Source organism: Vulpes lagopus, chromosome 8 (genome assembly GCF_018345385.1).
Source record: "Vulpes lagopus strain Blue_001 chromosome 8, ASM1834538v1, whole genome shotgun sequence".
Lineage (NCBI taxonomy): Eukaryota > Metazoa > Chordata > Mammalia > Carnivora > Canidae > Vulpes > Vulpes lagopus.
Window position 1 is genome coordinate 95,317,834 of NC_054831.1, and position 26,403 is coordinate 95,344,236.

The 26,403-nt window shown below is 36.9% G+C and overlaps 1 protein-coding gene across 17 annotated transcripts in view; it reads right to left on the reverse strand.

Annotated features, from left to right (window-relative positions):
* PDE4D (phosphodiesterase 4D) overlaps nucleotides 1-26,403 on the reverse strand; it is a 1,379,610-nt gene that overhangs the window by 24,722 nt on the left and 1,328,485 nt on the right. For all 17 annotated transcript variants that reach the window (XM_041765463.1, XM_041765464.1, XM_041765467.1 and 14 more), the window contains one exon: nucleotides 179-272. In XM_041765463.1, the coding sequence (XP_041621397.1) occupies nucleotides 179-272 (94 nt within the window). The remainder of the gene's footprint in view (nucleotides 1-178; nucleotides 273-26,403) is intronic.

Genomic DNA, 26,403 nt, shown 5'->3' on the forward strand with positions numbered 1-26,403 from the left:
AAAATGTACTTTGTCCCCTTAGAGTCCAAAACTTAGAGGCTTAGACACTCAAATTATCAACAGGATGAATGAAAACAAATGGTTTCCAAAATGAGTTGGTGCCCCAATCTACCTGGGGTGCCCCAAAAACAAACTCAAAAAGAAAACTTTAAAATTGCATTTAAATTATTATTCTCACCTAAGAATGTGTTTGATATATACTCTGACACTTGATTTCCAGACCGACTCATTTCCGAGAGATGGGTGAGCTCCCGATTAAGCATCCTTTTAAACTGAAAAACAGAAAAATAAAATGGAGTAACTTAAGAGGAAAATACAAGTGAGGTAACATAACGATACTGTAAGATACAGAAAACATGCCCATGAATTTTTAAATTGTCCTGACAGTTTAGATCAGTGACATCAAACAGAACTTTCTACAATGTTGGAAAGTTCTAAAATCTGAGCTATCTGTTACTGTAGCCACTAGTCACATGTGGCTATCAAACACTTGAAATGTGGCTAATGAAAATGATGAGCTGAATTTTAAGTTTTATTTAATTTCAATTTAAATTTAAATAGCCACATGTGGCTGGTGGCTACTATATTGCACAACACAGATTTAGACACTCAATGACATTAATTAAGAAGAAAAAAAGGAATAAAAAATTAAAGTATATTATTAGTATTTAGAGAAGGAAAAAAAAACCTAATTTATAGGCACACAATATATGTGCTGCCACACAATAGAACATCATGTATCAATTAATTTGTCATTTGCAGAAATGAATATGTATACTGGTGAGAGGTTAAAATGTTGTTTGTTACCCCAAAGCAAAAATGAATACATTTATTTGAGTACTCTTTCAGAACAATGAAGTAAAATATTTGAGTAGATACTATATAATTTTTCCTTTTTAAAGTTTTTTTTCCAAATAGAAGGTATAAGATTTTTTGTTTCTCAGCATCCATGGGATTTAGCAATCCATTTCTCTCAAGTCACATAAATACACAACAGGTCAATTTTCAATACTCAACTTCATTACTTCACAATTTATTTTACCATGCCATGGTGCCCATTTTATCCTAAGAAACACTGGGATTATCTCATAACCAAAACATGGCATTACCCAAATCCAAGATTCTCCAAGACTTTATGTTTTTCCATCCATCACCTGTTTCTTACCATGTTTTCTTGATTCCCAAAATAGCCCAAATGGTCCTTTAAGTAAGTCTTAATATTTCTCTTAATATACAGAAACAGTATTTTTTCCTGTTACATTGATTACTATTAGATACTTGATCAAAAAAAGTCAAATACATTTTACTCTAATGTTCAGTAGCCTTTAGAATTTTAAATTTCACCATAAATTCTCATTTAAGTCTGGGGAAAAGAGAGTAGTGAATTTACCATTGAGTAACGTTTGAAGCATAATTTCTAACTCAGTATTTAATTATTAGTTTATTAGATTTTAAGAAAAAATCCTACTTCTCTGGATAATTCATACCAAGGTGTCTTAACTCAAGATAATTTGGCAAATCACTTCCAAAGACAATCTTCTCGACCATTTAGATTAGGTATAGGAATTTATCACAAAGTACTGAAGGGGATCAATAAAAACATTTCAACAGACTGCTGGATATAAGAAATGTGTATCATTCTCCTGCAGCCAAAACTGAAGAACTGGCCATAAGCAATAATAATTTTTCTGGCTGCTAATTTATAGGTCTAGGGAGCTTCTTCTCACTCAAACTCACGACATAAAGTTCATTTTTTTAATTCATGTTTTTCAATAACTTTTCTCTGATTATAAAATGCATACATGATACAGAAAATCTTGAAAGCTATATAGAAAAAAATAGAAATCATGAATATTCCAAATGCTCAGAGTAACCATTGATAATTACCTATATTTCCATCTATGTCTTTTTTCCCACCATGTTTGTATGTATTTTAAATTGGCATCATGCAGTATAAAAAACACAGGCTGCTGCTTCTTTTCATTCAGTATTATACAATATGATCGGCTGGGAAAAATTTGGGCCTCCTAAGAATATTCATGAAGACATTTATAATAGTGTTTAAAACACCTTCTGTCCATTTTTCATAGTTCTATTGAGTTAAGTTACAAGCTATTAAGCAACTAAATGAGCTAATAGAAAGTATCTTGTATTTTGCCTGACACATAGCAGGTGCTTAATATTGAGTTCCTTCTCTCTCCCGGTTCCCTGGGCCTTTTATAGTGATAGCTGATTTTTATCATTGCAGGACAAATCGATGGAAGATCTGACTATAGTTATGCCCACACACACACAAAATATATATATACGTGTGTGTGTGTGTGTGTGTGTGTGTGTGTGTATCTAGCTCCACTACCCATTCCAAAAAATAATTTAGGATATTATTCACACAGGAGATGATAGCCATCCTTCAAAATTATAACAATAAAATATATGTGTATATAACAAGAATACAATGAGCAAGGCCCAAAAGTAAGTAAATCCTTAACAAATGAAATTTACTCTTGGAAAAATCTACACTTTAGGCAAAACGAGATCAAAAGACACTCTGCTAAACATTTAAAACATATATTGAGTGAAATATCTCTGCAACCTGAAATTGTGCTATGAACTAAAAGAACTGCCTGGTCATGACAAAATGTGTTTTGGGGAGGGCAGGGCATGCTCCGCAAGGCTTTCAGTCACTCCCAGCCCCTTGTCAGTCTATATATACAGCAGCTGCTGTCCATCTGCCCTCCATGCATTTATCTCCATGTAACTAAAAAATGATATAAGCTTGAAGGGTACGGGAGGGTGCAATTGGAAAAGTTAGATAGGGACCCAGTTTTACCATAAAACTACCTTCTAGCTTGGAAGCAATCTATTATGTGGAATATATGTCATATGCTCAACAGAAAAATTGCATGGTACCTGCAGATATGCAACACAAATTATTGGATTCTCTGGAATAATAAGCAGTAAACACCCGGTCAATATACAGATAACTGAGGCAAAAAAAAAATGCCAATGAAAGGAAATCTATTCTACAAACTGAGAAATTACAGGTTGCACATGTACTGAATATATCTGTCCATATACATATATCCCAGACTACCCTTATGCTTTTGTTCAAAACCCAGAAGTGTGGGGTGGAGAAACCCTTCAGTGCACACCTATATCCCTGCCAAGGTTTGTCAGGTGCTCTAAGAAAGGCAACATTTCCTCTTAACATGATTAGAAGAGACAGTATTTTAAACAGTCCTCTTTCTTCCCAAGGAAAAGGGTGTGGGAGATTTCTTAAAGACAATTTTCAAAGAGTCAATTAAGTGATAACATAAGAGCATTTTCCAAAAGGAATTAAAATTGCTTCCCTTTCTTGCTGTTGATATAAAACTTCCAGGGAAGCTAAAATAATAACCACAAAAATTATGATCGGTGCTTTCTCAACTGGTCTTACAGTATGATTTTGGGAGTGTAGAGCTGGCTGTGCTAAAGAACAAGACACTAAAACAATTCAATAATCATTTAAAAATGTAAGTGTGGAGTTTCTCCACACTCCACTTTTAACTACATATCATTTATTAGGATAACTTTACCAAATTATGAGAGGAAAATGATTAGAAAAGGTAATAAAATGTTTTTCCTAGAACACTGAACAGTCCTCAATTTATTAGGATAACTTTACCAAATTATGAGAGGAAAATGATTAGAAAAGGTAATAAAATGTTTTTCCTAGAACACTGAACAGTCCTCAATTTATAGGTTTAGAAGAGATAAAATACAGAATTATTTAAGGAAAAAAAACCCGTTGCAAGATGCAGAACAATTTAATTGAGCATTTAGATATCTTAAAAGGTGACCTCTAAATACTTTGTTGATGAATTATTCTGATAGTTTTTGGTCTAAATAGTATGAAATAATACATGGAATTACTGTGCCAACAATGAAAAAATGGGAATATTTAAGTCAATGCTTTCAAATCCTTTGTTCTCATTATGCATCAGAATGTCTGCGTGCACCATGTGAAGCATAAAGGAAAGTGAAAATGCAGTTGAAATAAATTCTGTACTTCCCTTTTTAATCTCCCGTTTTCCAATTTATGTTCTACATTTAATGAAGCAAAATTAAATAATAAAATAAAATAAGAATATTCTTATATATAATCGCTGTATGCCAATATCCTAGGTACATTTTACATTCTCCTAGTATACACTTTAGAAGGTGGTAAAGGTCAAAACATTAAGAAAATGCTTACCCCCCACCCCATCCCTGACCCTGGTCAATATTCTGCTAAAAATCATTTGAATATGCTACACTGTGATATATCACAAGTTTAGTAGATATCAGCATGAAAAGCCAAAATACATTGACTGTATAAATATAAATCTGTCAAAATGCCCTTCTTAGGTGTTTTTAGCAGTATATTATTAAAACATAAACAAGGCTGATCAGCAAAAATTTTCCTCAAAAATATAAGCTAATTCCTTATTTAGATTCTTGGAAGTGTTGTTCATAGTCATAATACAAATATGAAGCCCTTCAAAAACATATCAAATATGAGCTGCTAAAAACCAAGAGATGAGTTCTAGCGAGATTATGGGATTCTCACTTATTACTTTCTATACTTTTCTGTAATAAAAAAAAAAAATCTTTTAAGCCCAAAGTGGCTAACAAAATTCAAATAATGGGAGTCTGAATATTTCAGAAACAACTAAAAAAAAATGTGGGCCATCCATCAATTTAAAAGTGGGGAATCATGACTCCTTGGACAATGAAAACTGAAATAAGTTTTCTTAGAATGCGAGAAAATCTCACAGCAAAGAGGTTATTTTCCTCTAAAAAGAAATAAAGAAATGAAAAATATTTCAGTCTGAGACTCCTTAAAGTAACATAAAAGGATTCTTAAAAATTATGTATTTTGATTGGCTCAAATGTTCCAGAATAGATTTTAAGTTCTGAAGTGATGCTTCATTTAGGACTGAAAAAGGTTTCTCTACCCATTTCTATTACAGAAATCAGATCCTGAAGCTAGTATTTCCATGAGGCATGCAAGAGGATGCCAAGAGAACAGAATCTTAGGAAATTCAGTGTGTATTACTTCATTTCCTGACATTAACGAAAGTAGCAGTATCATCTGAACTTATAGATTTCTTCCAGTTTTACAAAAAGATAATCAAGTTTTCATTTTAATAATATATCACTTAAATAGTTAACTAATGTCAATTTTTAATGTCATCTAGAGCTTTATATCCTAAGATAAAAAAAAAATAGTCATCAGGTTAAAGTGGTATAGATTTTTTCAAAGAGTTAAAATTAATTTTCATAAACTTTAAGTGCTACATATAAACTGGATCCCATACACCAGTGCAAGTGGTTATTTCCAATTATTTTGTTTGATTACCTTGATATTTAAAAGCACAACTCAAATCTATACCCCATGACAAAGAGAAGAACCACTGCACATTGAAAAGCTATTTTAACATGCAAACTACAACTAATAAAAGTCATACAATTTCTCCTTATCCTGACCGCTGAAAACATGTATTTCTTCTGTAGCTCACATCTAAGGAAAATAATAAGATTGCTAAGAAAGCTTAACTCCATTGCAGTCTCTTAAAACTCTCCGTTATGTAATCAGCAATTAGGAGCTAAATAAACCTTACCTTTATGTAGCCCCAAGACACTGAGAGTAAATAGTTTGCTTCAGGCATTTTTAATTGATTATATAAAAAGACAGTAAGTTCTAAAACACGTATATCTTCAAAACCTTGACACTTTTAACAATATCCGCAAGCCACAGAGGGCGGGTTTTTAAAGATTTGGGGTAATTAAGTATAGACCAGAAAGCCCTGCATTAGATCCCATCCAGCCGTCTTCCCATTGAATACATGCCATTTGTCAAACTCCAGAATGGAACAGGCTTCTACAACTATTCTGAATAAAGAAAATTCACGTGATAAAGAAATATCTAACGATCTAAGGGTCTGCATCTTTTTCTCCCGGAGCTCCAGGACTTAATGAATAATGTATGTCAAGATGCTCAGCTGCAAGAAAGACTAGTTCTGTCAAAAGCTACCAAATAAGGAGCTGCGGGGCAGCCAGGGAGAGTGACAAGAAGCCCCGCCCACAGGAGCCCGCCTGCGCACCAATCACGGTCCAGCCCCGGGGCTCCCAGGGCGGGGGGGGGGGGGGGGGGGGGGCGGGGACTCAGGGCAGGCTGAGCCGCGATTGGCTGGCAGGAGCGATCCGGGGGGGCCGGCCTCCTCCCCTCCGGCAAACGCCATTTAATAATGGGATCCCTAACAGCGGAGGCTGCCGCCTGGAAAGATGAATGGGGTTTCCCTCTCGCCGATGATGAATAACGACCAGAAAGCTCCTCGACATTCACAGTTCATTCTTAAATAGGGATTGCCAATCTTTGTGGAGTCTCTCCTACGCATTTTAATACCCTCCCCTCTAACTTCAAAATAAAAGCCTTCCGAAGAGAAGGGCCCGCAGCATTAAGGGCCCCGCCCCCGCGGCCGGGCCGGAGCAGGTCTCCCTCCGCCCACGCCAGGGCCCAGGCCCAGGCCCAGCCCGCAAGGGCCAGCGGGGTCCAGGATTCACACTGGGAACCACACTTCTTACCCCGTTCTCGGCTCCCTTTGTTTCTATTGTTACAGCGACTGAGCTCCACGGTCTTAAAAAATCTAAGAGTGGGGACGATTTATGATCATTCTGACGCGGGAGGGGCGGGTGAAAGCTGGAGCTCTGGTTACGGTTCAGGAGGACAGAGTTCCCCGTACAGGTTTGAAGATCTGTATTTTGACCAAGAGAGAACATTTTCGTGATTGCACGCAAAGTTAGGAAAGGTGCTAACGGTGGCTCCGGGAGGAATACAGCATTATTCTATTTAAAGTAGTTCCTACTATAACCACTCCCATTTTAGTCAGTGGGGTGATATTTTTCCCAGTGTCACAGACTGAAATCCGTGACTCTTTGTTACCATTCATCAGGCATTTCATGTGAGTCAGCCACCATTAGGGGTTTAATAGAAATCATCTCACTGGATCCTTGAATAACCCTGACGTGTTCCCCATCTACATCACCGTCCCTCCATCAACTTTATCATCATGTTTTATCTTTTATAAAATGCTTCTTCATTTACTGTTCTTTGCCATCCCCAGTCCCATCATCTAAATCCAAGGGCTTAATGCCTGAGAGAAACGGAAAGCATCTTCAGTATCATCACCTCCAATTCCCTCATTTCCACATAAAGTGAGACCTAGAGAGAAAATTATTTTCCCAAGTTCACCCAGGTACCAAGTACATAGGCTTTGAGTTCAAATCCTTTAGTGCATAATCTTTGACAAATCTCACCTTTTAGTGCACTGGTTTTCTCATTCTGTAAAATTAGGTTATTGTGATAGCTAGTCTCCAAAGGTGCTTCCTAATGAGCCACCCGACCCTACACTGAATCTGAGCTGGCTTATATAACCAACAAGCAGTGCTATCACAAGAAGTGGAGGCTGTCACAAGAAGTCTTGAAGCTTTCACCTGGGTTGCCTGGAATGCACTATTAGGATCCCTAGGCCACCCTGTTAGCAAGTCTGACTACTCTAAGATCATCGTGTCACAAGAAAGCCCAAGCTAACATTACTGCCGCGAGAGTACCGGGAGGGGGGTGGCGAGTGAGAGAGACAGGGAGAGCAGATGCGCGCCCGACAATCTCTAGCTATGCCAGCCATCCTAACCCAGAACCAGACTTGACAGTGAAGAGGCCATCTTAGTCATCCTGACAGTGGAGCTTTTTTTAATATCTTATTTATTTATTTATTTATTTATTTATTTATTTATTTATTTATTTATTTATTTATTTATTTATTTATGATAGTCACAGAGAGAGAGAGAGAGAGAGAGAGGCAGAGACACAGGCAGAGGGAGAAGCAGGCTCCATGCACCGGGAGCCCGATGCGGATTTCGATCCCGGGTCTCCAGGATCGCGCCCTGGGCCAAAGGCAGGCGCCAAACCGCTGCGCCACCCAGGGATCCCGACAGTGGAGCTTTTAGAAGACTCCAGCTCAGCTGCCATCTGACTAAAACTACACAAGGGACTCAAAGTGAGCATGTCTAAGCAAACCCAGTTAGCCCACAAAACAATTTTAAAAATAGCAAATTGATATTTTAAGTTACTAAGTTTGAAGTGATTTGTTTTATAGCAATGCATACCTAGAACCATTAGTATGAGGATTAAATGAGATGGTATGTGCAAAGCACTTAAAACAACATCTGGTAAATAGTGACAAATAGGTATTAGGTGATGATGATGATGATGAAAACGGTCATGTAGATTTTGATAACTATCCCATTATGGTGACTGGATTTTTTAACTCCCAGGCTTACCCTGTGTGCGTGTGTTTAATTTATTACGTTTTCTTTTAACTGCATCATATCATTATGTGTCTCAGACTGAAAACACCGTAACTGCTTCTTAGCTCATCTTCTTTGACTGTCTCCTTCTAATCCCATACTTCTCTCTACTGCCAGGCCAATTTTTCTCAAATCCAGCCTCAGCCTCACTCCAAAGCTATTACCTAACAACTCAGCATCACCTGCCTCATCATATCCGTATTCCTCTATGCCTCTATGCGCTCCATACTGACAACTTCTGACCCTAGCTCCCAACTCCAAGCCTATCTCCAGCAGCTCTTTACACTCATGCTCTGTTACTAGCTCTATCATTTAACAGACAGTCTCAATTCTATTTTAATTTTCACTGAATTCACTGCCTAGAATACCCTTTTTCTTCTACTATCTCCTTCAAGCTGGTTTTTCAGAAAAAAGTCAGATTTAAATCATTCAAAATACATCTCAAAAACAAACATCCCAGCCCTTCTCCACACTCTATTTTGCACTCGCTCCTTTATTTAATAAATACTTATTAAGCTCCTACTATCTGCCAGGCACTGTCCTGCATAACGAGGACGCAGCAGTGAACAAAGCAAGGTTTTCCACCTGAAGCTTATAGTCAACAACTGAGTCAGCACATATATACTACGTCATGTGGTGGTAAGTCAATGGGGAAAAAGAAAGGAGAAGGAGGCTATGGAATGTTAGTGATGGAGGTTCCTATAGTATAAAATATTCAAGAAGAGCCTCTTTGAAGAGATGACATATGCTCAGAGATCTGAAGAAAGAGAAGGAGCAAGTCATGTGAGCATCTAAGGCAGTGGAGAAAGGGGAGTTTTGTGAGGAGAACACCATGACTAAAAGCCCTGAGATGGGAGCATGCTTGGCGAGCTTCCAAAGAGCAAAGTGTTTCATAAAATGTCATTTACTTCCAAATTACACTTTCTATTCATCCATCATTCTATTTTATTCTTTGACTAACTTCAAACTAAGTTACTTCTTTCTTTTTATAACAAATACTTTTATCCTGATTGAAATTTCCTACTTATCTAACATACGCACTTCACTAAATACACCCATACATATACTAAATAATCCCTATGTAGACACTTAAAAAAAATCCATATGTTAGGCTTATCAGTAACATAAAGGAAAAATAAAATTATATTAAACACTGCAAAATATAAATGCTTGTAAACAAGTACATCAAATAATAAAGTAGTCAATTTAGATTTTACTATCACTAACTGTGAGACATTGAGAAAGTTATCTAAACTTCCTCAGTTTATTCATCTGGAAAATGAGAATAATGATAGCATCTACCTTACAGGTTGTTGTAAGGACTAACAGTAAATTCTTTGCAAGTGTTTGCTCTGCTTCTTCTCATATGGAGAATGACCATGACTATGATAGCAACCTGGAAATGAATATAGGAGTACTGTATGAGAAAGACAATCTTCTTCCAAAATGGTGAATGACTCTTGAAAGGTTCTAGATGTAACAAAGAACAATTCTCCTTCAGTATACAGTGTGGTTACATTACTGAAAAAAATGAGTGTGTATTAAAATCATGCAAAAAATGTATTTTGTGGGGATCCCTGGGTGGCTCAGTGGTTTAGCGCCTGCCTTCAGCCTAGGGCATGATCCTGGGATGGAGTCCCACATCAGGCTCCCTGCATGGAGCCTGCTTCTCCCTCTGCCTGTGTCTCTGCCTCTGGTCTCTCATGAATAAATAAATAAAATATTTTTAAAAAATGTATTTTGTATTTATATAAAAAAGTAGCTGTGTGTCTAGGCTCAGATCATCCTTTTTTTTTTTTTTTTTTAAAGATTTTATTTATTTATTCTTGAGAGATAGAAGGAGAGACAGAGCCAAAGACACAGGCAGAGACAGAGCCAGAGACACAGGCAGAGGGAGAAGCAGGCTCCATGCACCGGGAGCCCGACGTGGGACTCGATCCCGGGTCTCCAGGATCGCGCCCTGGGCCAAAGGCAGGCGCCAAACCGCTGCGCCACCCAGGGATCCCGGCTCAGATCATCCTAAATGAATATTTCACCTGCTTGAATGGTTTATTGGGACATGGAACAATTCCTCCTCGAGGAAGGACTAGCCCCTGTATTTCAGAACACCCAGCCTCCCTGGTTTCTGCTCATGAAATGCCAGGAGGACTCCCCAGCCTGTGCATCCTGAAGCTTCCTAAATGTTCTCTCGTGTTAAGAATCACTGTTCCAGTTATTTCAATTGCCTTAAACTTTGCCTCCTCATTCAGGGGCAAGAAAGGTATCTTATTCTTTCTATACATTTCCCAAAACAATTAGTGGACCACAGGCACAAACGATTGAACTGTAACCCCTCATCTGCTGGAGTAGAGGAGATAATAATAATAGTAGTAACAATAATTACAATAACAGCAAGTAAAAAGTACTAAAGAAGGTTTCCACATTTCTAGGTAATAAGAAATCTTCCTTCTCTTTTTAAAAATATTTTATTTATTTATTTCAGAGACAGAGAGAGAGAGAGAGAGAGAGAGAGAGGGAGGGAGAGCATGAGTGAGAAGCAGACTCCCCGCTGAGCAAGGAGCCTGAAGACAAGGGGCTCAATCCCAGGACCCAGGATCATGACCTGAGCCAAAGGTGGACATTAACTGACTGCGCCACCCAGGCGCTCCTGAAATCTGTCCTTTCTTAAGCTTTGAGCTAAATTAAAATTCATTTCACTTTTCCCATCATTAGAGACCAACTAGACGCTCCTCCCCTTCGCTACAGTAGTAGCAGGTAGCAGAGAGATTCTAGACAATCCAGAGGAGAAATCTGGATGAGGTCAGAGAAATATAATTCCTAGAATCAGACTTTGCTTCTGACAGTTTTAATGGGAAAACCAGAATTTGTTACAGCATTTGTTAAACACCTACTATGCTTTACATACACCAAGAGCTTTACATATCTTAGGGCTAACCTTTGCAACATGCTGGTAAGATAGCCATTATCCCCACTTCAAGGTGAAAAGACAGATTGATACTTTTAAAAATTCTATAACCATGTCCAGGGCTGACATGCCAGGCCAGGTCTCTCTTAGTGTTTGCTCTTTATAGTCTATGAGTTGGTCATTATATAATTAGGTGTTTACAAACTCCTTGATAAATGTTATGAATTTAGGAATAGACTCATTTATCCTTAATCTTAAATTTTTTTGTTTGTTTGTTTTTAGTAATCTACACTCAGTGTAGGACTCAAACTCATGACTGAGATGAAGAGCATGAAGACAACCAGGTGCCCTAATTTATCCTTAAATCTTTGTGCTGCTTTTACATTGTCCTGAAATAAAGAACCAGTGATCCTATTACTGTGGTCAGATCTTCTGGACAGCATGGATCCTACTAACTATGAAGTCAGGAAGCTTGTGCCCAAAGATAGGCAGCCTCGCCTGATAAATGAGCGCTCCTAACATGTAAGACAGTGAACACTCACATGTGGGAGTGTGCTATGGATGAGACACGGATGCTCTTGCTAGAACCCATATTTACTAACTTGTAGTCTGCTGTGCTCAAATACCCAAATGATTGTATATACAAATGTATGAGTGCATGTACTAAAATTTAAAAAATATATAATTTCCTTCAGCATTGTCTCTTTTTCTGTCTTTTCCTAATAATACTCCTCAAAAATCTCTAGATCCCAATCCTCTTTTATTCTTCATTTACTCAGTCCTTAAAGGATACCCCATGCAATCAAACTTTCTAGAGTATTTTAGGATATTTCAGGATACTTAAAATTCTGCTGATGGAGTCAAGTCTTTGATATTACTAACCACTGCTCGAATTAGTGACTTTGCAACAGATGTTAAAACAGATAAGACACATTTTTGATTAAGGGAAGAGAAAAACAGGCAAACCAAACTATGAGGAAACCGAGGCTCAGAAGTCAAAGTATCTTATCCAAGGTCACAAAGCCAAGTTGCAGAGCTGGGATTTAAGCCCAGGCTGTCCGACTACAGAATACACTAAATTGCCAAAAAAATATTTCAGGCCATTAATCTATAGTTAGCCTAGAGCCTATAAACAATATGTCTATTAACATAAATTCTAAGCTATAGTATATTACTACTTTGACATATTAAAGAAACATTATTTAAAATAAATGTATTAAAAACTCTTAGATTTCTATAACCTAAAGGATCTCCCTGGCAATAGCACTGCTTTCAGTAGGACTATTACCTTTGGAAAACATTTTATTCTATAATCAACCTACATTTATTTTACATACGTTCTACTTAGGATCAAAGTTGCAGGAATTACTATTGATCAAGAAGTAAATCTGTATGAAACGGGCTGCCACATATCCAATACTGTTTTGCTTAACATATGCAAATCTAGTTGCTAAATGTCCCCTGAAGAATTCTGAGGCAAAAGGAAACTTCAAATGTTAAATTTAAATACAATAACTATTAACACACCAATGTTTCAAAAATCACTCAGTGTTTCTTTGCTTTCACTACAAAAATAATTTTAGAGGCAGGCAATAATCCGAAATTAATCTGTAACCTATTGTTTAACAGAATTTTAAATCTATTTTTACATTATAAAAACTATACTTTCTTTGATGAATACCAGTATTACAAAAACCACCTTAACTCAAGTAAATCCACTAAATCTATTTGTGTTTACCGCCCTCTAGTGATAATGGATCCAAACACGATTTAAGGAACAGTTCTGTTCCTTAGGAGTTGACACGTTTCAGAAAACAAAAACCTATCTAACAAATATTATGGGAGCAAAGATTAAGAGGAACTACAGCTTGATTTTTAAAATGTAATAATCATCTGAAAAGGCCAAGGATCATTCTCCCATTAACCTAGTTTGAGAATTTTCACCAAAAGTTTTATTTAAAGTAAGAAACACCTCTAGCATTTACTAAAAAAGAAAAGTTCCAATACAAAAAACTTTATTTTTGTTGAGAAGTACTCTGGAGATGAAATAACATCAAACTGATCCCATGATAACTGTACTGCAACTTTGCTTCTACATGGTCTCCTTAGCATGGTATTTTATAATTGCTGATACAGTTTGAATCATATACAATTGATACCAAAGTTTCTATGTTCACAACCACTGAGTAAATCTAGCTGAAACCTCTATTATCACCATCAGTCACCATCATTATTACATCCACCAAGGATTTTTATTTCAATGAAGAAAATTAAGGCAATGAATGGGTGCACAAACCTCGCATAAATTAAGCCTCCACACACACACAAAATCTTGCATGAATATAGACTTTCCTTTTTTAAATATTTTATTTATTGATTCATGAGAGAAACAGAGGCAGAGACATAGGCAGAGGGAGAAGCAAGCTCCCTGCAAGAAGCATGATTGCAGTACTCGATCCTAGGATCCCAGGATCACAACCTGAGCTGAAGACAGACGCTCAAGCACTGAGCCACCCAGGTGCCCTGAATATAGATTTTCTACTTACAGGGAAAATTAGGACCTCCAATTCACTTAAACCATCCCAAGTTAATACCAATTTTTCATGTTTATGATGGCCAGCACAATCACCGTAAAATACTAATATTCCCTCTGTATTTCATGCTGTGCTTTGTGAAAATAATTTAAACAGAGACTACCTTTCTCCTAAAGCAATGATTAAAAAAAAAGCAAATAGGCAGATTTTTGGAAATACATATTTAGTCCTTTATCAACACCATTTTTATTGTAGATCTTAAATTAATTTTAAGTTAAAAACTTGGGCTATGTATTCCTTTCAGCAAACAGCACTTAAATACATGGACATCCATTCACAAAATAATGAACTTCCATCTTTACTTTGCACCATGATAGTATACATCTACTCAAAATGGATCCTAGAACTAAATCTAAAATCTCAAACTATACATCTAGTAGAAAATGTAGAAAATATTTGTGATCCTGGGACAGGCAAAGATTTCTTGGAACACAAGAAAGCATGAACATAAAGACAAAAATGGTAAAGTAGGCTTCCTCAAAACTTATCTTTGAAAGAAACTGATAAGAAAATAGAACAATAAGCCATAGACTTGTAGAAAAATCTATGTGTAACATATGTATCTGATAGAGATTTTTATCTGGAATTATAAAAATTCTTAGAACTTAAAAAGATCAGTAAGCACATGAAAAGATGTGCAACATCATTAGTCGTTAGGAAGTAAAAATTAAAACCAGAATGTAATGCTACTCCATATTAGAATAGCTAAAATGAAAGATATGAGCAATACAAAACTGCTGGCCAGGATGCAGAGCAAATGGAACCCACGCGCACTGCTGGCAGGACTGCAAAATGGGCTAGCGACTTTGGAAAATAGTTTGGCACCTTCTTATAAAGTTAACCATTACATTCACTACATGTTCCAGTAACCCCACTCCTAGTTATTTACCCAAAAGAAATGAAAACATTTGTCCATAACAAAGGTCTATATGCAAATGTTTACAGCAATTCTATTTATAACAGTTGAAGCCTGCAAATAGCCCCGATGTTAATCAGCTGGCAAATGAATACACAAATTGTGGTATATCCATAAAACACTAGAAAGCAATAAAAATAAATTACTAATACATGCACTAATAACTAGTTATTAGTTATTAGTGTTATTAGTGGATGAATATCAAAAGCATTACCCAAAGTGAAAGAAGCCATTGACAAAGGCTTTTTATAACTGTATGATTTTATTCATACAACATTCTGGAAAAGGCAAAACTATAGGGAAATGAGATCCCTATAGTTTTATTAGTGTTATTAGTACTATTAGTGAATGAATCTCAAAAGTGTTATTAGTGGATGAATCTCAAAAGCATTACCCAAAGTGAAAGAAGCCACTGACAAAAGGCTTTTTATAACTGTATGATTTTATTCATACGACATTCTGGAAAAGGCAAAACTACAGGGAAATGAGATCACTGGTTGCCAGCAACTGCTGGTAGGGAGAGGCGAATGAGTACAAAAGGAGTATGAGAACGCTTTTTGAGTGATGAAAATATTCTATATCTAGATTGTGGTGGTAGTTATCCAATTATATACATTTGTCAAAATGCACTCAACTAGATCTAAAAAGTGGACATCTTACGATATGTAAATTATAACTCAAAACTTGACTTTAAAAAATGTTAGGTAATGTTACCCAATTACTTTGATTCCAAATTCGTCTAAAGAGAAATGAAACAAAATTCTCAAGTGTGAGGCGCCTGGGTGGCTCAGTAGGTTAAGTGTCTGACTCTTGACTCTTGATTTCAGCTCAGGTCCTGATCTCAGGGTCATGGATTGAGCCCTTTGTCGGGCTCTGAAACAAAGCAAAAAACCCACCAAACTCAAGCATAATTATATACAGTAAAATAACATTTTTACTCTAAGAGCTCCACCATTATATCTCAAATAGGCATCTATATATTTTTTAATTTATTTTTTTAAATAGGCATATATTTTGTCTAGTAAGGGTCATGTTAGCTTTGAATAATGCAATATATAGTAAATTCCTAGTTATTCAAATCCTTTAGGCAATATAGTAACAGGTGAAATGTTCTCATAAGTAATAATATTTTACTTTTAATTCTTTGGAATGAAACATTCCCCAGAATACTTCAGATATTTTCATGCTTTCTTAAACAAACAAATCATCTTAATGTAATGATTTAATAGTGATCCTGGGCCACCTTTATTCACTCACTGATGAACAGTCAATAGATATTTATTGTCTTTTCACTCTAGGTCACAGTGCCAGTTGTTAGAGATTGAATCCTTCCATCACTTTTTCAGTTTTTTCCTGAGTCCTTGGTTGATAGCCTGTTCTCCTTATAGTCAGTATAAATCTGCCTCCTTGTACTCAATATAGCAGTGTGTCTTTCTCCCTGTTATGATGGGTTTTTCTAAGGCAGCAGTTTTCAGAATGTGTTATAATGAACAGCAGTCTGATGTGATAATTCTCAAGGAAGACATCCAGTGTCAAGTGCTAGCCTTTTGACATAGTGCTAGCCTTCTTGGAGACTGTATACATTAGCATATTAAAGGTTTTGCAAAAGACCATAATAATATGTGTAACCCTGTTTTGTTTTGTTGAACCTAGTATTTTCAAACTTATTCTACTACCTGACACTTTGCTCCCTTCCCATTTATTAACAAATAAAACCAAACAAAAATACCAGAGTCTCAAGAAAATAAAAATAGAAAATAGAAAAGAAAATCGATAATTCTGTATAAAGCAAAAGGCTTTAAGTATCTGATAATGAATTGTTTTAGAATACTTACTTATCAATCAATAATTACTTATTAAATGGCTACTATGTGCCAGCATGGAAGATATAGTATAAACACAGAAGAATTCCCTGAACATGTAAATCGTGAACTCTTGGGGTAAAAAGACAAAAAATGAGCAGGAGACATACAGAATAGAAGGAAAGAAGTAATGTGATACCACGATCTTTGACTATTCAACTAAACAGGAAAAGCAGCACTGAGAAGGTGGTACCTGACATGAGACCCAACAGACTAGAAAGAACCAGCCAGAAGATCTGGGGCAGAGCATTCCCAGTAAGAACAGAGAAACACAACTGGGATGAGGGAGGACAGGTACACAGAATCAGATTAAAAGTACGTCAAGGCAATAAAGATCATGTGGGTCCTTGTAACTCAGGCAGGGAGTGTGGGGTATCACTGACCATTCTGAATTATGTAGTGTGATTTACGTTTTTAAAAGTTGTCTCTGTGGAGAATGGTCTACAGAGGGCCAGAGCAGAGAGAAGAGGAGAGGAAAAGCTGACCAGACCTGATGAACTGAATGAACACTATGGTGAAGAGAAGGGAAGAATCAGCCCCTAGATTTCTGGTATGATCAGCATGTGACTGGGATGGGCGCTTGTGCCATTTGCTGAGATGGAGAAGACTGGGGGAGGTACAGATTTGGAGGATGTAAGTAAAAGTGACAGAAGAGTTATAGGCTTAGTCTGGCAGTGAAGGTACTCTTCACTGTGGCCCCATGTTCACATTTCTCAGATCTGCCTCTGTTCCCAGCATTAGATTTTCTGTTCTAGGCAGTCTCATTCTCACAAATCACCCACTACTTGCCCACTCCCACAAGCACACAATAAAGTGAAGTCTATAGTAGTACCCCATCCTACCCTGTCTCATCTAACTCCTGTAAAACCATCTCTTCCTTTATTAGTAACCCATATGAATCCTCCATGTTCAAAATCTAACTTAGGTAACACTTTTTTCTGGGATGCTTCCCAATCATTTTGGTCCTCAGGGTTGAACTCATTTTAAACTTCTCTACAGGACCAGAATACCATGTACTACTCTATTATACATTAACACACAACAGGTTTAGTTATATGATTAGTTATATTTTCAGTATGTATATCTACATAACTTTCTTCTTTCTTTCTTTCCCTATCTATCTACTATCTATCTGAATAAAAACACACATACAAAAATCTCATTTTGTCTCTAAAGACCTTTGGAGCAGACACACGTCCTACAGTAACCAGGCAAAAACAAAAACCCATTAGTGAAAGCCTAAATACCAGACTGTGATTATCCGAAACAATTGGTACAAAACAGCAAAAACAAAACAAAACAAACAAATAAAAAACCTTCCTAATGATGTATTTGCCACATGAAAATGGTATCTGGACTAGAAAATGGTTAAGGATCAAACATATAATAAAAACCTAACATTTCATTCAAAAGTCTTATGTTTGGCAACAAAAAATTTTTGTTTGCCACAGAAATAAAAGCCTTGACAAAAAAATAATAAAGTACTATTTTGTTCCAGGTCACTTCAACTTTCCTGTACCTTGTTACATCTTAAAATTAAGGAGGTGAACAGGCTGATCTCACAAATTTCTTTTACCTCTAAGGATGTTTGAAATTAAAAAAAGAAGAAAAAATACAACTTTTAGTAATCATACCAAAGTTTGATTTCTCTGCAAAATGGCTGAGAGTAAGTAGAAAATGGAAAGGGATCAATCACCTATTCGTTGATTCATTTTCAACTCTTAGAACAACTACATGGCTGGGGAATTTGTTCTCTCTCTGCTGTGATCTATGATTAAGACTCCATCATGGGCTGAAACTAGGTTCAAGGTGATTTCATCCACTCCTCTGTTTCGCAGCTAGATTGCCATTTTAAATCCGTGCAATGATTAAAGAGTCTATTTTTGGTTCCTGTTTCTATTTTCCCCAAGAAGAGACACCTAGTTACCTGATATGATTGATATTTGACACTTTTGTTAATAATCATAATCTCAGTATTTCACAGAATCACAAAAATCATTCGGAGGGGTCTTGAAGGTCTTCGAAGGTGAGGAAGAAGTGAAGCATAAGCGCTGCACCTATTTTTAGACACAGTGGAATGAAGATCTATAGGAGACTCTTCACAGCTCTCATAAAAGTTTCTTTCATGGCTGCCTTCATACATATTCTTTCAAGGTAATTATAATTAAGTGGTCAGTGAGTGTGTAAATAAAAATATGCTATCACAGAGTGCTAGGTAACTGAGTTAAAACTAAACAAACTCAGTGGGCCATCACATATGCAAGCTAGTGAGGTCCCATAAATCACCATGACTGGGTATCAGGATTTCAAAGGCACACTCTGTGAGCTCTTTCGCCCAGGCCTGTTGATTCAAGCTCCAGTTGCATTGGGTTACCTATATGGCAGCATATAAAGTTCACCTTTTAAGTTTATTAATAGTTCCAATCCCCATCCCCTACTAAAGATAAGCCACTTTATGACCCTATAACTTGTGTGTACCACTCCATACACACTGTTTAGGTAGGTTTTCATCTAATTCATACAACAAGCTTCTGAGATAAGATTTTTTTAGTCCTGATTTACAGAGAAAATAGGTTCAGAGAAGTTAAAGCTATTATCCAAGGTCACAACTCTAGTGCGGAGTAATACAGAAGAGGAATTGCTAAGCTCACTGGAATTTAGTAGGAGATTTACAGCAGAATTTTAAAGATGAGGGGTCATACTGTCACCTGCTATTCTGTTCTCTTTTGGCATCTAATAACTTACAGTATACTAGACTGAACTAATCTATACTTATTTTGACACAGTCTCTCTTCACCCTGTTCCAGCTTGTACTTCGTTGTCTCATGTCCTCACTCCCAGGCAGCCAGTTCCTTAGGGGATGGCCCAGCATTGGATGTGACAATCCACCCATGCTGCTACTGGGCTATGACTCAAGGAGGCAACAGGTGAAGGAGAGGATGCCAGCTACTGATGCTAAAAACGACTCTAGCCTCATGCAATGCACTTCATCTGTGAATTTGCCCTCTCCAGTCATTTGCCCCAATCCCTATCCCCACAGCTGACTATTCTCCCTTAAACATTCACACCCTCACCCTGACCCATCTGGATTTCTTTTTTTCTTCAAGTCTGTCCCAAAGGTTCATTTCAACCAGATTTCACCCTCCAGGGGGAAGGAGGCAGGAACATGAACTCGTTCATCAGTCTGCCTGTAGCCAAGGAAAGCCCTGATCCTGGGTGAGCTTGGTCAGAGATTACTCCTTCTTCCATACCTCCTCTTCCTCATTTCACTGTCTGAAAAGTCAGGTCTTTCTCTTTCCTTCCTTCAATATTCACTCCTCACTCTATCCATGAATCTTTCTTCACTCCCCTCCATTTTGCCCCCACTAAGAAAACAGACTCCAAGGCAACCTCACAGTAACAGATACTTTTAAAAATCCTGACATCTGCTTATGCCTTCCCAGAGTTTATCCTATACCTTCTGCGGTCACACTCCCCACCGTTATTCAAGCTTCATCCCATCCAGTTGTACCCACATCCCTTGCCAGTTCAGGGTCTCAGATCTCCTTTTGCTAATTGGTCTTCTAATCCCATGGACCCCATTACCCTTCATTTGATATCTGTGCCCTGTTAACTACCTGCCCGCTAGGTTTACTCCCAACCTAACAAGCTCTCTGTCTCACCAATTCATCCTGCTTCCTAGGAGCAGGAAACTAGGTCCTGTCTACCCAATATGACATGACACAGAGAACAAGGGAAGAAGAATAAGGTGCCCTATAGGATTCTTCTCTAGGAATTAGATTTTGCTGAAACCTTTCTTGCTATTTTGGAATCCAGTACTCAGTAAAAAATTATATTAGGACATATTTTGAAAATTAGCTTCAGAAAAAACACTTGCTTTTCTATTTCCCCAACTTCCCCCTAGATGCTACATTCAGAAAAATAATTATCTTTATATCTTTATACTAAGAAGCTCATGGATCTCATACAAGTCTGAGCCTCAGTTCCGCATCTTTAAAAATGAGACAACCTGTTTTGGCATATAGTGTACCGTTTTTGGGACTAAGTTAGAAATTTAAGGTCTGAAGTATGAGAGAACACCAGAAGCATGCCTTATATTAGAAAGTTACATACCAGCGTTTCCTGACCACATGTAGTCAAAGAATTCTCACACATAACAAAGGGATATTAAACTGTTACACTGAAAAGAAAGCTAAGGGGCAAAAAGTAATCTTTCCGCTGAGTTTTACTTTTTTTAAAAGACTTTATTTATTTATTTATTTATTCATTCATTCATTCATTCATTCATTCATTCATGAGAGACACAGAGAGAGAGAGAGAGGCAGAGACACAGATACAGGGAGAAGCAGGCTCCATGCAGGGAGCCCGACGTGGGACTCGATCCTGGGACTCCAGGATCACAACCTGGGCTGAAGGTGGCGCTAAACCACTGAGCCACCCAGGCTGCCCAAGTTTTACTTTTGAGAGAACAATTTGCTTTCATCTGTAATGATGCAAGTTTTCTATTTGTCTCTTCTACTATGTACCCTTTCATCATTTTTACTGCTCATTAACACTGTAGAGAAAAATTAAGATTTAGGCCCAAACAATATCTTCCAGGAGAAAAACTAATCTTTTCCTGATGTAGACAGTAAAGAAATTAGGAAATTTCTAGTAAAACATTGCTAGGATTTCTTGAAACCTAACTATCACTTATCTTTATGGAGATCTCAAGGACCATGCTGAGAATATATGATTAAGAAAACAAGGAACAAAATCAAAGTTTATGCCTAAGATAATGTTAATTAGTCTCATTCTTATCAGAGCATATTGTTGAGACAGATTTGAAATATTCAAAATAAAATACAAGAGGATCAGTGCTTATTTTAAAAGGGGTAGGAACAAATCAGCAAATATCTACTGAATACCTAATTTATGAAATCCTTTGAGCAAATCTCTCAAAAAAAAAGGTCAAAACTTCATTTCTCCTAAACCTAATTTCTGTATACTCTTTTAACAGAATTATAGTTTTTTCATTCTTTGTAAGCCTTTAACCTCTTTTGTGAAACAAAGTTGCCTTACAAATAAGGAAATGACACCTAACATATATGTAAAGCACCCATGACAGCATTTTATCTCTTTATTGAAAACTAGTAAAGCCCTTCCAAATCTAAAATTTATCTTCCTAAGTTCTTGTGACAGAGCCCATTATTAAGTTGTAGTTTGTTATTTTTCTGAAGCTTGGGGAAAAAAAATGAGCAAACATAAAATAGAAACTTTCTTGGTCAAAGAATGTACCCCTTTTCTAAAACCTGAACTTGATGTAAAAGACATAAACAACGGAAAATCAACTTACTAAGAAAACTTACTAATTTTCTTTGTAATTCTGTATAAACAGAATTATTTATGATTCTTTAAATAGACATATGATCATTTGATTTTTGTAAATATTTTTTAATAATTTCCCACTGCAATGAAATGTCTGTTCTTTCTCCCACATGGATTTGCGCTGGATGTCAGGTGAAATTAAAGGAGAAAAACAAAAGGAAAACACTCTGATATATTCTCTCAAAATATTTTGGAGAGTATTATTTAAGATGTCTTTATTCATATTTAGGTCTAACACAAAAACCAAGCAATAAAAACATGCTATGCCAACAATGGCAAGCAGCCTTAAAATCAGCCGATTCTTTTCTGAAATGAAGAAGATAGGTATCAGCCTGCACTTACGCCATGGTGGCAGCCTTGCTCATCTTTGCCTGGTTGCTATGGACACGTCCCTGTCAGGCCTGTGCCTTCTACTCTCTAGATCTGTTTATGACAGGCTGAGGTGTTTCCTATTATGGTGCCTATGTCTGCACAGCACACTTCTTGCCAGTAATAAAAGCCAGAGGCTGCCACTCTAGGGATTACAGCACAGCAGACCAGAGATGCTGACGGAAACCAAGCACACCCTGGGTAAAACTGCACAGAACACTAAGAGGCAAAGCCAACAAACACATCCTTTCTTCCCAGGCTAGCAGAGAAAGTACTCAGAAACGTCGTTTTTAGTTGGAACAAACTTATATGAGAATGCTGTTGCCAAAGTAGGTATGGAGAAGAGAGAACAGTTTAATAGCCATCGATATGGCCTGTATGGCTTTTGTCTGAGCACTATAAAATTTTAATTTAAACGAGAAGAGACTAATCTGAGCATCAACTATGCTAAAATTTTTGAGACATAAATGTATAAGCAGAACCGAGACTCTTAAGTGGAAATGATCAAGATTCTTAGCAAAGAAAAAAACCCACCTTTCTTGCAAAGCATCAACCATAATGTACAGACTCTGATCCTATCAATCCAAGTTGAGAAATGGCATTTACATTTACCAACATCATGCATCTGGAACTAATTCTTGTGACCAAATACAAAATGATATATTGATACACACTAGGTTAGAGATAGAAGCCACAAAGAAGGCCTCATCAATACTCCTAGTGGCTGGGTAGAAAACTCACTGTTTATGTATTAAAACAGTTATTAAACCCATACACTTATCAGAAATATGGCTTGTAGTCCATTAACACAGTCAAATAAAAAGACGTATAATCTTCCTCCCTCAAGTATGAATATGATTTAAAGTAAAGGCTCCATACATCTCCCCAAACGATGCTGAGACCTTCCAGAAAATGAACTACATAGGAAGTCAGGAGATTTCTAGTTGTTTAGGTGGACTTGGACAAGTCTGGGCTTCATTTTTAACTTTATTAGTTTTAAAACATAAAGCTTCATTCTGAGATGGTTAATAGGTAACAATAATAATGATGATTTCAAATACTGATCATGTTAAATTCTATCAAAACTACCAAAAATTGTGGGGTAGGCAGGAACAGATTATATTTTCATTGTATTAATTTAAGTTTGGACTCAAACAGCTTTAGACAGGAAAATTTCTTCAGTTCTTTGACCAAATGTTCAGTAACGTCCTTGCAAAGGGTGTGACAAATGGTAAAACTGAAGCTATTACCCATAAAGGAACTCTCAGGGCTTTTAGGACTTAAAAGAGTAAAATTATTCTTAGTCCCTGAGATTGATCAGTAATTATCCTATAATATGAGGACAAAACCATGATAGCTGCATTGCAAGGACCATAATACCATTCATACAATCCATCCAATATTTACTGAGCACCTACATTTATAGGGCTTGTGTCCAATGCAATGGGTGCTAGAAAAATGAGTAAGACTAACAAACAAGTGTACAACAAAATACCAGTAAAATAAAGAAAAAAATACAATAGAGTCCAGAGCACTACAAATAAAGTCCTGTGGAAGGTCAAAGGAGAAAGACATGACACCCAATCAGGGGAGGCTACACTGGGAGATATGGCAGGAGAGGACAGAAGAAACTTTGCAGAGGAGAGAGCATTCCAAATAGGCTTAAAGGATGGTTAAGATTCGTTTAATAATTTTTTTTTTAGTTTAGAAAAGTTTTAGCTTTCCACAAAAAAAAAAAAAAAAAATTGTGAAGACAAGTACAGAGAGTTTTTGTGTGCTCCATACCCAGTTTCCCCTTAACACTACATTTGTAGGTTATGATACAAATGATACATTTGTCACAATTGTGTAATTAACACTGATGCATTATTATTAACTGCAGTCCATACCTTTATTAAGATTTTCTTAGTTTTCACCTAATGCTGGTCCAGGATCCTATCCAAGATCTTGTGTCACATTTAGCTTGTGACAGTTTCTCTGATATTCCTTGTTTTTTTTTTGTTTTGTTTTTTTGTTTGTTTGTTTGTTTTTTGTTAACCTTGACGGTTCTGAGGAGAGCTAGTCAGATATTTTGTAGAATGTTCTTTAGCTAGAAATTATGTTTTTTTTCCTCATGATTAGAGTGGGGTTATATGTTTTTGGTAGGAAGATCACAGATGTAAAGAACCATTTTCATCAGAGTATATCAAGGGTATATACTCCAACCTGGCATATCACTGTTGATGTTGACTTTGACAATCTAGCTAGTCAGATCGAGGTAGTGTGTTTATGTCCGGTTTCTCTACCATAGAGTCATTTTTTTTCCTCTTTCCATATTGGTTTTCTGGAAAGAAGTCAATGTGTACAGCCCACACTTCAGGATGGGACTGTTTTGTTCTCCTTCCTTGAGAGCAGACTACATAAGTGATGTAAAATTCTGTGCATTGGAGATTTGTCTATTTTCTATTTATTTAGTTATTCAATAAATTCTATCAATATTGTGTTAACAAGGATATTTTTTATTTTGGGTTTTAATCCAATATTAGTTTATTTTCTTGATCAAACAGTTCTAGCTTTGGTAACTGGAAGTGCTTTTAGTTTGCTCTTGTGTCCCTCTCATATGTTCCCATCAAAGTGGGGTTCTGCTGGAGTGCTCCCTTACTTTCTGGCACTACAATATGCTCCTGCCTCATTTCCTGCCCCATTTCTAGAATCAGGGATTTTTCCAGGGAGTCCTGGTTCCTCTGGAGAATGGCATTAGAAACCAAGATGAGGGTGTTGGGTGTGTTCATTTCTACCGCGGTGTTGTTTCTTTAGGCCTTCTCAGTTGACAGAGTAAGGTTATATTTATGCACGTACTAGAGGGTTAAGATGTTGAGAGGTACAATGGGAGGCTAGGTCCTTAATAGGATTTTCTTAACATTAAATATTAATAAGAGATTCTGTGCCTGGGTTACTTGCAGTCTCATTCACAGGAACAATAGGGATGTATTCATTTCTGATAAAAACTGGTGGACTATTCTCTACTGTTTTATGTTTTTCCCAGAAACATCTCAAGAAGTTTTAGATATTCTGATAAAACTTTAGGTCAGTTTGATGAACTTTAGTGTAAAATTACACAAAGAAAATAGAGTTAAACTCCTTGAAAAGTCAGTGAGTGGGAGAAGAGCCAGTGAAACATTCCAACAGTATTCTTCGGTTTACCTCAATATCGCTAGGCCACTATTGCCTCTTAAAAGCTCATTAGAAGTACAGATTATCAGGACGGCAAACAAACACCTTCTCTAGCCCTCACTTCACAAAGTAAGAAAAGAAAGACAGTATCCCGTCTTTCTTATGGATGGAAATAAAGGACGTAACATTACAGAACTTCCATGTTCTTAACTCTGTCCAGACAATTACTGTCTTTTAATTTATGAAATCGTCATAGCAACTATTTAACAGATGAGAAAACTGAGGCACAGAAGGTAAGCTGTCCAATCTACATCTAGCAAAGGGCAGAGAGAGAATCCAACTCAGACAGTCCGGCTACAGAAAAGTACTGCAAATCCAGACCATACTGCCTGAGGGATGAATGTCTACTGAATGGGAGATTTCTGCTGGCAAAATCTGACATTTTCTCCTCCAGTGGAGAGGTTTCATTAATGGCAGAGAAAGAAAACCATACGTTGTTTAAAATAAACATATTTTTCTAAATAAAAATGACTCCTAAAATTGATCTTGCTACTGGTTTAATATATCCAAAAGTATATTCAGTATCTGTGAGTGGTAAGCAAAAGGCTTCACAGTGTGGGACGCCTGGGTGGCTCAGAGGTTGAGCATCTGCCTTTGGCTCAGGGTGTGATCCTGGGGTTCTGGACTTGAGTCCTGCATCAGGCTCCTTGCATGGAGCCTGCTTCTCCCTCTGTCTATGTCTCTACCTCTCTCTGTGTCTCTCATGAATAAATAAATAATTTTTTTAAAAAAAGGCTTCAAGGTGGTATATGGATGAACATATTCTCACTTTGTTACATATTAATTTTA